We start from the raw sequence: 15,323 nt of genomic DNA on the forward strand, positions 1-15,323 counted from the left end.
CTTCGTTGCCGGCTGTGTGTGCGTCGGGGTGTAGACGCGGTCGGCGGTCCCTGCCGTTTTTGTGGGGAGCCCAAGCCCCAATCTCTCGCGACGCCGGTGTTGATGGCAGAGGTCCCCTCGGCAGGCTCGCAGGAGATGGGTGCGTCTCAGGCTGATGTTTCTTCGGCAATCCCGATTTTGGCAGGAACCGCCACCATTTTGGATTCAAGCCCGGTAGGCACTGAACCGGTCATGGGGCCTCAGGGACTCCCGATTTCGAGCCAACCTGGGGGGGAGACCTCTGGCAGCGTGGGGTTTCCTCCGGAGTTCGTTTGGAGTTTGTTCCAGGCTTGGAAGGCGGGGCTGTCGTGTGCGGAGCCCCTTAGTCTAGGGACGGTTGGGGCTATTGCTAAAAGACCACGTGTGGAGTGGTTGGAAGATTTATTGGGCAAGGCCCAGGTGCTGACAGCAGTCATACCCAGGCTGGGTTGGATCTATGTTTAATGCTGTCACTGGTAAGAGAAGCAGGATGTCATCCGCATAGGATAATATAGTTCATTAAGTCCCAGGTGTATTGAGGCAAGGGAATGACATAAGGAGATTGAACAGGATAGGTGAGAGGGGAGATCCCTGCGGGACCCTGCAGTTAGGAGACTAGAAGTTGGAAAGTTGGTTGTTTTGCTTGACAGAATAACTTTGATGTGAAAGAAATTTGCAGAACCATTTGAACATAGTCCCTCTTATTCCTGTCTGATCCAGGCGTTCGAGTAGCAATGTGTAGTCTACCGCATCGAATTCCGCCTATATATCAAATTGGAAAAGAATTACTTGGTCGCTTTTGCGTAGATGTTGTTTCACATATATAATTAGAACTAGCAGCAATGTTTCTGTACTATGTGATGATCTGAATCGTGACTAGTGTAAAATAGAACATTTTTCCAGATATAAATAGAGATGTTTACTAATGTAGGTTTCTAATACTTCTAATACTCCACTTATAACTCATACGATCACTATACAACTTTGTATTTGTTATCCACCGACTGGGCAAACGTCTTTGACGGTACTATGTAAGCCACATTGAACCTGCAAATAGGTTGGAAAATGTGGGGTACAAATGCAATAAATAAATAATACTTTAGTAAAAAGGGGTATGCTTGCCACTGGATGTTAGTTTTTCAGGCAATGTTAAGTGTAGCCCATATCTCTTCAGTAGTGGAGTGAGAAGAATTTTGCCCATGTCAGGAGGAAAAGAGCCAGTTTTTAACAGCTGAGATTATCGAGTAGCCAGTTTATTGCTTCCATAGGGATGGATTTGAGTAGGTGTTTTGAGCATTGATCCAGGGAGCAGTTGGCTCAGGAGCATTTCAACAGCATTGATCTTACATCCTCATCTGTTAGTGGTTGAAAAGATTCCCAGTTTTGGTTAGTTTTGAGTCCTTGGGTTGTAGGATCTCCAACGATTAAGGTTGCGCTATGGATTGGGCTGTTTTCCTCTCTTAGTGTAGCTTTAGATAGTTCAGACCTAATTTGTAGGATCTTATTGGCGAAATGATCAGCTAGGTCTTGGGCAGTGGGACATGTTTTCTGTGAATGTTCATCCTTATTAGTGGAAGTTAGTGTTTTAACAAAGGAGAAAAGTTTTTGTTGTCAAGATCATCTTGACCTTTTAGGCTGCTATAGTATTGGCGTTTTGAGTCAGCTACCTTATTTTTGTAGCATCGGAAGGCTGACTTCCATTTGGATTTATCAGTAGTATCTTCTTTCTCCATTGCTTTTCAAGGCATTGACATTCCTTTTTTTTAGGATGGATAGTTCCTCTGTAAACCACGGTGAATTTCTGGATTTGACCTTTTTAGTGGTAAATGGAGCAATTTTGTCTAGTATGGCTTTCACCTTGGTGTCCCAGCGGGATTTGATTGAACCATGTGTAGGAGATTAGGTAGTGAGGGAATCTATTAGTTCAGACCAGAAAATAGCCTCGTTGAGTTTAGCTCTGATAGAGATGAGTTTGGATGACTTGTGTCTGGTTAAGCTTGACGTACAGATGTGAAATCCAGTTGGAACTGGTCAGACTATGGTACTTGCTTCCATTTGAATGAACTAATCAAGCTATTAGAATAGGAAGTCATGAAGTCTTAACGTTTGGCCTTTTTCATGAATTGCACCCTCGGAGAATGTAGTCAGTTTGCAGTCCTTCAGGAATGATTTGGAGTTGTGGACATTGGTGTCTGCATCATTTTCCAAGTGTAGGTTTAAGTCTCCAGGAAAATAATCCTTGAAAATTGTGACATGGCAGAGGAAGTAATCTTTTCAAGTAGAGGTTCTGCCTTGGACTAAGCTCCCAAAGGACGGTAAATGAGGAGTAAGGCGATTTGATTTGCCCCTTTTGAAAATTTCAGAATTTGCACAGCTTATATTCTAGTTCAGAGAAAACCCCAGAACTAACTAAAGACACGTGGAAAAAAACTCTTAGAATACTTCCTTTTTTACCCTGTCTGGAGAATGAAGAATACCATAGCCAAGTGAGTAGATGTGGGACATTATCGGAATATGTGGAGGAGTGGCCTAGTGGTTAGTGTGGTGGACTTTGGTCCTGGAGAACTGAGGAACTGAGTTCGATTCCCGGCACAGGCAGCTCCTTGTGACTCTGGGCAAAGCACTTAACCCTCTATTGTCTGCCGCATTGAGCCTGCCATGAGTGGGAAAAAGTGCGGGGTACAAATGTAATAAAAATAAAAAAATATCTATTTCTGTGAGCCATGTTTCTGAGATAAACAGCCCAGATCTGAAGATTCTAGCAGATCCCTGATTAAGAGAGCTTTGTTCCCCACAGACCTGGCGTTGATATAAATGGCGGGGACCGGAGTGAGTTGAGACTTGTGTTCCAAAGGGGAGAATTGTTTGATTAGCAAGGTTTTTTAGGCTGTTGAAATGTTAGCCATGTTAGCCATTTGGTTCTGGTCTGTAACCATAGCAGTGTTCTTGACGGTATGTATTGGCATTGTCTAGCAGATATCTGACATTATAATTCGGATTTTTCTTAGTACAGGGTTTTCTAGATGGGTTATAGATTATGGGGATAGGATTAGGCACTAAATTATCTGGTAGGTTGCCATCCGATGTGCTCAAAAGGGCTAAGCAAACCCGTGTGAGCCACTTCATTGTGATAGCTTTTGGAGCTAGTTTAAGTCAGTCGGGTTTAGTGCTCTTTATCAGTCATACATGTGCGCTGTTAAAGACTTCAGAACGGACTCCTCCTTGAAGGTAGATGCCACCGATGATGAGGAGAGGACATGGTGTCATATATACATCTAGTAGCACTATAGAAATGATTAGTAAGTAGTAGTAGGTGTGGATGTGCTGATGTGGCGCACTTCAAAGTGATGCTATTACTTGCTATAATTAGGTGGGCTTCTTCATTTAAGCTGCCATTCTTAGAGTAATCTATTCTAGAAAATATCATAGCATGAACTATTTTTTGCATACCATCCAGTGAAAAATAGGACCGTATTTGTTGTGGAAAAACATAACTGGAAAAATACAGATGTAGTTAAACTCCTAAACGTCGAATGGAAGATTGACGTTTAATTATTTTACCTTCTAATGTTGGATTTAGTGCTGGACGTTCAACTTTATCATCTTTATTTGTGATTCACCATCTTGAGTAGAACAGCAAAAATAATCTCCTCTTAATTGCAATGATGATAATAATATTTATTGAGGTGGAAATTCAAAGTGAGATGGATATTCAGTGGCATGTACCCGAATAATGCCATCAAATATTAGGGCAGACTGCTGCAGCGTTATTTGGCAGCTAGTGCTAGAGTGACCTGGGGGTGGACTTAGGGCAGAGTTGGGAGTTACATAGTCACCGATGATTTTCAGCAGTGGTACCCGATAACTATCCAGAGACCATCTGGGTACCGCTTCTGAATATCAGCAGTACTGGATAACTCTTGACAACAGCCCCAGACCTGGGTAGTCAGTGAAAGTATCTGGATAAGGGTCTGGCACCTGAATATACAGGTCTAATGGAGCCAACAGTGTCCAGCACTGAAGGAAATGGTGACCACTACCCCCATAATTGTTATAGGGCAGGTGGACACAGCTGGTGCTGTACAGTGGTTATAAGTTCAGGTACAATATGCCCCTCTTTCAGAGAGCTCACAGTCTTAGGGGACCTGAGTCAGTGGCAGAAGTAGGGTTTGGACTTTGGCTCCTCTATTTCTAAGTCCATTGCCCTAACTACTAGGCCACTTCCTCTCTCAGCACCCCAAGTTCCATTCCTAAACCCAAGTACCAGCCTAGTTGTTACCTGAGCATCCAGTCAGTTTAATCCACAGTATGATCTGCCAGAAAGACCTAGTCATCTGAATATCTGCTTTCCTTTTAGTTATTCTAGTGTCGTTCTTTCTGCAACCTGGTAGCCAGACCCAGCTGCTTAAATTCTGTTATCACAGTGCAGTCTAAATTGGTGTCCTTACTAGTGAGCTTTTCAGGTCCCCTACATCAGTGTTTCCCAAGTCTGGTCCTGGAGTAGTACCTCTTGCCAATCAGGTTTTCAGGATATCCACAATGAATATGCATGAAAGAGATTTGCATATAATAGAAACAAGTGTATGCAAATCAAGTTCATGCATATTTATTGTGAATATCTGGAAAACCAGACTGGCAAGGGGTACTTCAGGACTGGACTTGGGAAACACTGCCCTGGGCCTGTCAGACACTCAGCCTACCAAACATTCTGGGCCATGTGTTCATCCCCCATTTGATATTAGCCACCTTGACTTTTATTCTGCTAGCTCAGCTCCTATTCTTGAATCATTAAATGCTTAAACACATATCATTCTTTATCCTAGCTCTTTGCAACTGGGGAATCCTTCTGTTTATCACTATAACTTGTACCACTTGTCCCAGGAGGGCATTTCATGCATCCATGACTCTTTCCTTGTGCTTTAGTAGCTCTCTAATACTGATTTGAGTATTACTGTATTCTTTTTGTTTGGTTTTAAATGTGTCTTTAAAAATATCAGCAGAACAATTAAGCAGTACATCCAAATGCTCACAGTCCAGCAACAATAGTGGAAGGAAATTGCACTTTAATAAATTAAAGATGAAATAAAACTTCCTCCTATTCATTCAGAAACCTTTGATCCAGAGGAAACATACTCAGTTACCCGGGATGGAAACTCCCATCATCTATTCCAGTCCAGCTGTGATTTCAACATTTTAGTAACATTACGATATTTTTTTTGTCATTGTTTGAGCTTTGAGGTTCCAGAGAATATGTATTACATGGCAGTTATTTGCAAGCTTCTCAAAGGGGTACAGCGCCTCTGTTCCAGTGACTAGCAAACCATCGTTCCTGCCGTTTCCAACTCCCTCTGCCAATATGAATCAGAATCTTTAATTGCCATCTTGTTGAGTCTAACAGGAGTTTAATACCATCTGTAAATAAATGTATAAATGTTCCCTTGCGTAGTAACACTAACAGAACTGCTCTCCAAAGCCTTTAAAGATTCCCATCCATTCATCATATACTGACACTCTAGACACACAGGATCACGTCCGTTCTGGAGTGAGAGTTATGAGGGGATGAGTAATAGGAATTATTTGTTTGCTCTTGGGTGAGCTTGTCTCCAAACATCTATAAAGTTTGCTTCTCTCAGAAGTTGTTGAAAGGAGAATGAGGCTCTTTTTGATCTTCTAGTGTAAATGGACCCATGCTAATAGTTCTGTAGTACTATTTTTGAGTATTACTGCATTCATTTTAATAGTGTTGATCAATTTTTGGAAAGCCAAAGAAGTCAGTAGAAGGATGATGCAGTCTGTAGCACCTGCTATTGCATTGCCATGACCGACAACACAGGTCCTTACTGTAAACCCTTAGAGTGATGTGGCGGAAGGGATGCTCCTGGCTGTTAAGGGCTGGCTGCAGGTGTTGCATGAGCAGGCTCCATGGATATGCAATACACTCTGTAGGGCATTTGTCATGCTGAACATCTGTACGGTGAAGGACCCACTACTTGGCTGAGCTGTGGAAGCGGGCATGAGAAGACCTCCTGCTAACCACTCCTTCAACAGCACTGATTCCAAAGATGGCCATTTCAATGCTGTCTGCTTAACTTTTCCCTTCCTCTGAAGGTGAGGTTAGTTCCCGTCTCCACGGACGACCCAGGGTTCTCAGAAACCTTCAGCCATTCAGCAGCCCTGTTTGCCAAGTATCAGATGTCTGTTCATCAGGACGCTCCATCTGAGTGTGGAGAAATAGAGGTAATGACCCTACATGCATGCCTTCAACTGTTTGTTCCCTGTACGACATTGTGTGTATACCAGGGCACCCCTTCTGACATGGAGATCTGGAGACGTACAATCCTTGTCTACACACTTATCTCTTTTGCTCCTTGTTGTGAGTCACAGTCTGTATACTCTAGGGCACTTCATCTGAGCATGGGGCCCATAGGGGTACAGTTCCTGTATACACACTCCCTGCTTCATCTCCTTTTTCTCTGTATCACACTGTCTCTCCTGTATGCTAGGATGTTCCGTCTCCAACTCCTGTGTCTGTTTTAAGCAGGGCGTAGAGAACACAGAGCTAAAGAGAGGTGAGCGTGGATGTGAAGGTTGTATTGCCATTTTTCAGGTGAAATGCTTTGGTATGTACGTATATAGTGACAGAACAAAAGGCTGAGAAGATGTGTGTTGAGAAGACTGTGCACTCACATGCCACATTCAGAACATGAAGTCAGATAAAAACTGAAAGTCCCATCTAGTCTGCCCCTGTTCCTTTCTTCTTGCTGTACTGTACATAAGGACAAAAGAGTAGCCATACTGGGTCAGACCAATGGTCCATCTAGCCCAGTATCCTGTTTTCCAAACAGTGGCCAAGACAGGTCACAAGTAGAGTTTCCTTAATCTCCAGCAATCAGAGATGTCAACCTGGAGGCTCTCCGAGTATGCAGAAGTGAAACCAGCAATAAACTAGGCAACCAGAGGATACATAAACAAAAACAATTACAAAAGGAAAAAATAAAATTCCAAATTAGTCTGTCACTGTCACATATTATGTTCTCTCAATCAGAGAGAAGTCCAATGTAATAGTAAAGAACACTACAAAAAAATGACGAGAAAACTATAAGGGCTGTGGTGCTGGAACAAGACAACAGCTGCACATATTTTTGGCTTATGTTATTTTTCTCTGACTTCAGTTTTGCTTTCAGATATTATGATACCTGTATTGTTTCTGCTTCTGTTAGTGTGAGTTTGTTGCTCGTATATCGTCCTCTGCTTCATTCTATTATTCAACTACCATATTTTAAATACCGAACTGTAAAAGGTCTCTGCCTTCTCTATTTCTCTACTGGCTTTTTGATAAATAAAAGATGAGGAATTTGCTTTCTATTCTAACAAGGGCTGATATCTGGGTGGGCGCCCATGTAGGTGGTAGTGATCACGGCATGGTATGGTTTGATATAAGACCTAAAGTGTAGTCTGGTCATCACACCAAACTCAGTCTTGGATTTCAAATGTGCAGACTTTGGACATATGGAGATGTATTTAAAGACGTGATAGATTGGAGGCAGGAGTCTGCGATGCCAAGTCCAGCAGCAACAACAGCTGGTTGTCGTACTTGAAGGAGGTCCAGGCAAGGTGGAAGGAGATAAAGGAAGAACTGTGGGCTAAACAGAAAGGGGCTATTAAAAGGAAAGTAAGTAAAAGCAGGAGGAAAAGAAACTGAAATGGTTCTCCAAAGAAATGGCTTCAAAAATAAAGGGAAAAAGGTAACGTTAAAATACAAAAGAACACAAAAAGAGCCGTCCAGGGACAGAAAAATACCTTCTGTACCTGAAAGTACACTGCTTGGGCATGTAGGTGATATATAAGAAATTAAATTAAAAGAATACCGTACAGAAATGAGATAGATGAAGAAAGAAATCAGGATGGTAAAAGATATAAAGTGACAAGAATTTTTTTCAGATATATTGGCAAAAGGAGGACGGCCAGAGGTGGAATTATGAGACTCGAAGATAATGATGGTCGATGTGTACATAGTGAAGGGGGGAAAGCGGAATTGATCAACAATTACTTCTGTTTGGTATTCACAGAATAAAACCTTGGCAAAGATCCATGGATGTTTAACAAAGATACATGTGGGAATGATGTAGGTACTGCACTGTTCAGGGAAGTATGTACTAAAAATTTGTAAAACTGAATATGGACAAAGCCATTGGACATGATGAAATACTGAGCAAACTTACAGGTCCTCTAATAGATCTTTGGATACTGGAGAAATTCCACAGGTCTGGAGAAAGGTGGATGAGGTCCCCCTTCCCAAAGGCAGTAACAGAAAAGGTGGAAAACAACAGACCAGTGAGTCTTACCTCGGTTGTACAAAAGGTCATAAAAACACTGCTGAAGGGAAGGTTAGTCAGCTTTTACAATCAAATGAGTTACCAGATCTGAGGCAATGTGGCTTTATCAAAGGTAAATTGTGTTAAACAAGTTTTAGTTGATGGGATGACAAAAGACCTGGATTCGGAACATGCGCTGGATGTGGTCTACTTGTATTTCAGCAAAGTCTGTGATACGGTTCCTCATAAGGAGGCTCATGAATAAATTGAATGGCTTGGGGATGGGATCCAGCTGGTAAACTGGATCAGACATTGGTTGACTACTAAGTGGCAGAGGATCGTGGTAAATGAAATTCACTTGGAGAAAAGAAAGGTGAATAGTGAAGTGCCTCAAGGATCAGTACTGGGGTTGATTCTATTTAACATATTTGTGAACGACATTGCCAAAGTGTTATAAGGAAAAGTTTGCTTTTTTGCAGATGAAATGAAGATTTGTAGTAGAGTGGTGCCCCAGAGAGAGTAAACAACATGAATGAGAAGTGATTAACAGAAGTTAGACTGGTCTAACATTTCCATAGTAACATAGTAGATGACAGCAGAAAAAGACCTGCACGGTCCATCCAGTCTGCCCAACAAGATAACTCATATTTGCTACTTTTTGTGTATACCCTACTTTGATTTGTACCTGTGCTCTTCAGGGCACAGACCGTATAAGTCTGCCCAGCACTATCCTCGCCTCCCAACCACCAGCCCTGCCTCCCAACCACCGGCTCTGGCACAGACCGTACAAGTCTGCCCAGCACTATCCCCGCCTCCCAACCACCAGTCCCGCTTCCCACCACCGGCTCTGGCACAGACCGTATAAGTCTGCCCAGCACTATCCCCGCCTCCCAACCACCAGCCCCGCCTCCCGATCTTGACTAAGCTCCTGAGGATCTATTCCTTCGGCACAGGATTCCTTTATGCTTATCCCACGCATGTTTGAATTCCGTTACCGTTTTCATTTCCACCACCTCCCACGGGAGGGCATTCCAATCATCCACTACTCTCTCCATGAAAAAATACTTCCTGACATTTTTCTTGAGTCTGCACCCCTTCAGTCTCATTTCATGTCCTCTCGTTCTACCATCTTCCCATCTCCGGAAAAGGTTTGTTTGCGGATTAATACCTTTCAAATATTTGAAAGTCTGTATCATATCACCCCTGTTTCTCCTTTCCTCCAGAGTATACATGTTTAGTTCAGCAAGTCTCTCCTCATACATCTTGTAACGCAAATCCCATACCATTCTCGTAGCTTTTCTTTGCACCGCTTCAATTCTTTTTACATCCTTAACAAGATACGGCCTCCAAAACTGAACATTTGACAAGTGATGCGCTTGAGGTGTGTAATCAAAAGAGCTGTATGTGACAAGGGGCGAGAGGTTGATATTCTTGAACCGAGACAGGAACTTTGGGATGATTGTTTCACAACCTTGAGATTCTTAGAAGCTATGTGACAAGGTGATGGCCATAGCTAGAATGATGCTAGACTGCATAACGAGAGGTATAACCAGCAGAAGAAAGGATGATTAATGCCAGTGTACAACTTGATGAAGCCCCACTTGGGGTACTGTGTTCAATTTTGAAGGCTGTATCTTGCTAAGCACATAAAATGACTTGAGCGCTTCAGAGGAAGGTAACAAAATGGTATGCGGTTTGTGTCAAAGGATGTATACCCTAGAGGAAATGAGGATATATGATTCAGATGTTTAAATACTTGAAAGGTATTATACAAACAAATCTTTTTCAGAGATGAGAAAACGGTAGAATTAGAGGACATGAATTGAGGTTGCAGGTGGTAGACTTAAGAGTAACATCAGGAATTACTTTTTGTCAGAGAGGGTGGTGGTTGTCTGGAATACCCTTCCAGTGGAGGTGATGGAATTCAAAAACACATGGGTTACACAGAGGATTCCTATATAGAAAGAGGTTGGAATCAAAGCAAAATTGACATTCATATTTTAAACAGGGCATGGGGATACAGGTACTACTCTGGCCGCCTTATTGGGCAGACTGGATTGACCATATAGGTCTTTATCTGCTGTCATTTACTACAGTACTATGTTAATTATGAGAAGAAACATTGCCTAAAATTAGAGTCTACAAATGTGAGAACTAGCCAATGTAAGGCCGATTTTTAAAAAGGGTTCCAGGGGTGATCAGGGAAATTACAGACTGGTAAGCGTGACGTCAGTGCCAGGTAAAATAGTGGAAACTATTATAAAGAATAATGGAACACATAAACATGGTTTAATGGGACAGAGTCAGCATGGATTCAGCGAAGGGAAGTCTTGCCTCAGCAATTTGCTTCATTTCTTTGAAGGCGTGAATAAGTATGTGGATAAAGGTGAGCCAGTGGATGTAGTGTATCTAGATTTGCAGAAAGCTTTTGACAGAGTTCCTCATGAGAGACTCCCGAGTAAATGAAAAAGTCATGGGATAGGAGACAATGTTCTGTTGTGGGTTGGTTATTAGACAAAAAACAGAGGGTAGGGTTAAATGGCCTTTTCTGTCAGTGGAGGAGGGTGAATAATGGAGTGCCGCAGGGATCTGTACCAGGATCGGTGCTATTTAACATATTTATAAACAATGTAGAGTTCGGAACAACAAGTGAGGTGGTTTAAATTTGCAGATGATACAAAACTTTCGTTCTTAATTTCTCGACTTGCAGATGACATAACACTTTTAGTCTTCATTTCTCAACTTTCTCACAACAGGTTTAGCTACCTGATATATCTGTTCTCTAGACTCTTGTTTAATTAATTTGTCTTGTGAATCTGTATTGTGGTGTACTTCTGTCATGTCCCCTGACCGTTCGGGATATGGGCATCTGAGGATGGGGCGGCCATCTTGGATTTGGGTATCTCCAGGATACGGCGGCCATCTTAGAAGTGGGCGTCTTTAGTTGTGGCAGTCATCTTGGAGTTGACAGCTGCACATGTTTGGGCCTAATTCCTGTTCTATTTAAAGCCCGACTACCAGTCCTTCCACGCTTCGGCTTCTGCTCCGTTCCTTGGGTAGTTGCAGTGCTTCTGGATACCTTCACGTCTGCTTCTTAGTCTTGACCTCTGCCTGATCCTGGATTCGCTATTGCCTGCTGCCTGGTCTTGACCTCTGCCTGATCCTGGATTCGCTATTGTTTGCTGCCTGGTACTGACCTCTGCCGTTCCTGTCTCCTCTGCTGTCTGCTTCTGGTCCTCGTTTCTCCCGTGGCTAGGCCGGGCCCCGTGGAGTTGTTCTGGACTCAGTTCTTCCTGCAGTTGGCTTCCTGCACCTGGGGGCTCAACCCCTCCAGAGTTGACTCATGCACTTCTATGGTGGACAGTTTGCTCAAAATTAGTGTCTGCCATTCGAAAAGCCTCCTCCTCAGAATATGTTAACAACGGATGCATCCAGGTTGGGATGGGGAGCTCATGTAGATTGGCTTCACACCCAAAGTACTTGGTCTGCTCATATCAACTTCCTCAAGCTCAGGGCCATTTTGAGTGCTCTAAAAGTTTTCAGAGATCGACTATGGAACCAAATTATTCTCATTCAAACTATGATGCAGTGTTCTAAGTGAGCAAGGGGTATGGGATCCTACCCTTCGAGTCAGGACAGAGTGGGGATGTGGCTGTGGACCCTCCTTCATGGAATGGTCCTCCAAGCCCTGTAACTACCAGGAAATGACATCTGCCTGGCGGACAGACTGAGTGGAGTTTTGCAGCCGCTTGAGTGGTCTCTCAACATGGACGTAGCCCGCAAGATCTTCCAAGTGGGGCATCCCCTTAGTGGATCTTTTTGCCACTCATGTCAACAACAAGGTCCCCCAGTTCTGTTCCAGATCAGATCACATGGCAAACTAGCATTGGATTCCTTTCTTCTCCATTGGGGGGAAGGTCTTCTGTATGCATATTCTCCAATACCTCTAATAGAGAAGACTTTGCTGAAACTGGAGCAAGACCAGGGAACTGTGATCCTAATCGTCCCTTACTAGCTGAGGGAATGGAGGAGTAGCCTAGTGATTAGTGCAATGGGCTGAGAACCAGGGGAACTGGTTCAATTCCCACTGCAGCTCCTTGTGACTCTGGGCAAGTCACTTTATCCTCCAGTGCCTCCAGGTACAATATATATATATAACTAGCCGTTGAACCTGTAAAAACAGGCTAGTAAAGGCAGGGGGGTTTGAAAGGCCCCCCCCCCCCGGAGTCACCGCCCCTTCCCCCCGGAGTCGCCGCCGCTGCCCCCCCCCCCCCCCCCCCCCCCCGCCAGGAGTCCCCTCTGCCACCCCTTCACCTGGGCCGGGTACCTGGCTTCACTATTCAAACCGGCGGAACGCAGCACACAACTCATCTGAGCTGCCGTCGGCCTTCCTTCTTCTCTGCGTGTGTTCCACCCTCGTGTGACATAACGTCGGTGAGGGCGGGACACAGGCAGGTAAGGAAGGCCAACGGCAGCTCAGGTGAGCTGTGTGCTGCGTTCCGGCGGTTTGAATAGTGAAGCCAGGTACCCGGGCCGGGTGGGTGGCGGCGGTGACGATTCCGGGTGGGTGGGGGGAGCGGTAGCGGCAACCCTGGGGGGGGGGAGCGGTGGCGATGGCGGTTCCCTCACTCGCAGGTGCGCAGGTTCCCTCTCTGTCACGCCCCCGTCATCACGTATTGACGCAGGGGCGGGACAGAGAGGGTCTCTACTGCGCATTTGCGAGTGAGTACGCCTCTTGCCATTTATATGTTTGATACGAAAACCACTTTGATTGTAACCACAGAAAGCCATACATCAAATCCCATCCCATTTCCCTATCTGGTTTCCTCTTTTTCTGGAGTTGTCCTCTGAAGATCAACCTTCATCACGCAGACCAAGGGATCTCTTGTGCATCCAAACCTCCAATCCCAGCCCCCCTTGGCTTGGATGTTGAGAGTATAGAATTCAAATCCTTAGATTTGTCAGAAGGTGTGTCTCACATCTTGCTGGCTTCTGGGAACGACTCCATTAAAGAGGTGTTACTCATTTAAGTGGAGGAGGTTTGCTGTGTGGTGTGAGGGCAAGACCTTAGATCTCCTCACTTGTTCTACACAAAGACTGCTTGAATACCTCGTGCACCTCTCTGAGTTTGGTTTGAAAACCAACTCTGTAAGGGCTCTTCTCAGTGCAGTTAGTGCTTATTTCTGTGTAGGAAGTAAGCACATCTCTGTATAGCCTTTAGTGGTTCGCTTCAAGAGAGGTTTGCTATTGACAAAGCCCCCTGTCAGACTTCCAACTCTGTCATGGGATCTCAACGTTGTCCTTACCCAGCTGATGTGAAAGCTCCTTTTGAGCTAGTTGATTCCTGTCACCTGAAGTGTTTCACTTGGAAAGTGGTGGGCTTGGTGGTTGTCACTTCAGCTCGCAGAGTCAGTGAGCTTCAGGTCCTAGTAGCTGATCCACCTTATACTATGTTTGACCACAATAGAGTAGTTCTTCACATGCACCCTAAGTTATTTCCTAAGGTAGTGCCTGAGGTCCGTCTTAAATCAGTCAATCGTTCTGCCAACATTTTCCCCCCATCTATATGCCCATCCTGGCGAAAGTGTACTGCATACCTTCGGATTACAAGCGAGCCTTAGCCTTCTATCTGGAGCAGACTAAAGCCCATAGATAGTCAACCCAGCTTTTTGTTTCTTATGACTCAAACCGGATGGAGGTAGCCATCGGCAAACTCACAAACTCACAATCTCCTTCACTTTTGCCCAGGCTGGGCTGACTCTAGATGGTCATGTGAAGGCTCATAATGTCAGACCTGTGGTTATATTGGTAGCCGACTTGATGTCAGCCTCCATGGAAGAGATTTGCAAAACTGCAACGTGGTCTTCTGTCCACACATTCCCATCTCGTTACTGTCTTGAGCAGGCGTCATGCATCCAATCGCTACAGGTAGTGCAGAATTCTTCAGTGCGGTTGTTGTACTGCTTATTGAGGTTTAAACATATCACTGCTTACTTGAAGCGACTGAGATGGTTGCCAGTTGCCTATCATATTAAATTTAAAATGTTATTGATGATATATTGTGTCCTATATCAATCTTCTTATCTACAAAGAATGGTACAACGGTATGTGCGATCACAGCCATTATGGTCTGTGATGGCTTGTGATCTTGTCATACCAGCCTTGCAGCACTTACATTCATTATTGGACCTTTGGAATGGAACAAATTGTATTTAAGACTGAAAATGGAAACACGCTTGGCAGTGTTCAAACGACAGCTGAAAGATTACTTGTTTGCTTCTCTTATCTGTCTGGAAACTTGGACCTCTAATGACTGTTCTCTCTGGTCTTTTTGAGTTGTGACTTATGATTGGATTTAGTAATTGTTTAATTTTTGTTTTTTGCTTTTGTTTGACTTATATGTATGTTTTATTGTTCTCCGCCTTGGATAAGGGCGCGGATTATAAATAATTAATCTAACACCTGATATGACAGCTGGTTTGGTCTGTCCTGCAGAATTTGTTCAGTTTCTAGAATCCAACTCTACATCCCCCCCCCCCCCCCCCCCCAACCTCCCCTAGCCTAGTTTTCTTTCTTTCCAGGCTGCACCTTCACAACTAGTATGTAAATAGTTTCAAGTTAATTGACTTTGAGGCCCTATTGTCTTAGTATTGATGTTTTCGATGAGTCTGGTAGCTAGGGATTCCCAGATGTGAGAATACAACTGGCCTGCTTGTCCTTGAAGAAAGGGAGACTTTGGGGTTAAATAGGTAATTTCTGTGTCTTTTTTTTTTTTTTTAGTTACTCTGTTTAACATCTGCAGTTTATATTATAGATTAACATTTAAATCTGCTGTTTGAGTTTTCTATAATGTCAGAGCACAGCTAGCAGTTAAAATAAGCCTCTGTTTAGAATTTAAGTCCAACCTACACACCCCAGGCTTTATCTGTGATTTATAGGCTTTTAAACCAGTTAGGTAAATAGTTTAATTAGGGCATCTGCATCAGCCAG

The 15,323-nt window shown here is 43.8% G+C and overlaps 1 protein-coding gene across 5 annotated transcripts in view; it reads left to right on the forward strand.

Moving 5' to 3' along the window:
• Positions 1-15,323, forward strand: part of ATE1 (arginyltransferase 1) — a 173,522-nt gene that overhangs the window by 78,141 nt on the left and 80,058 nt on the right. For 3 of the 5 annotated variants that reach the window (XM_030202595.1, XM_030202594.1, XM_030202598.1), the window contains one exon: positions 6,127-6,255. The exons of the other annotated variants lie outside the window; for them this stretch is intronic. In XM_030202595.1, coding sequence (XP_030058455.1) covers positions 6,127-6,255 — 129 coding nt within the window. The remainder of the gene's footprint in view (positions 1-6,126; positions 6,256-15,323) is intronic. 5 annotated transcript variants of the gene reach the window in all.

The sequence above is a fragment of the Microcaecilia unicolor genome, chromosome 5 (assembly GCF_901765095.1).
Source record: "Microcaecilia unicolor chromosome 5, aMicUni1.1, whole genome shotgun sequence".
Taxonomy (NCBI): Eukaryota; Metazoa; Chordata; class Amphibia; order Gymnophiona; family Siphonopidae; genus Microcaecilia; species Microcaecilia unicolor.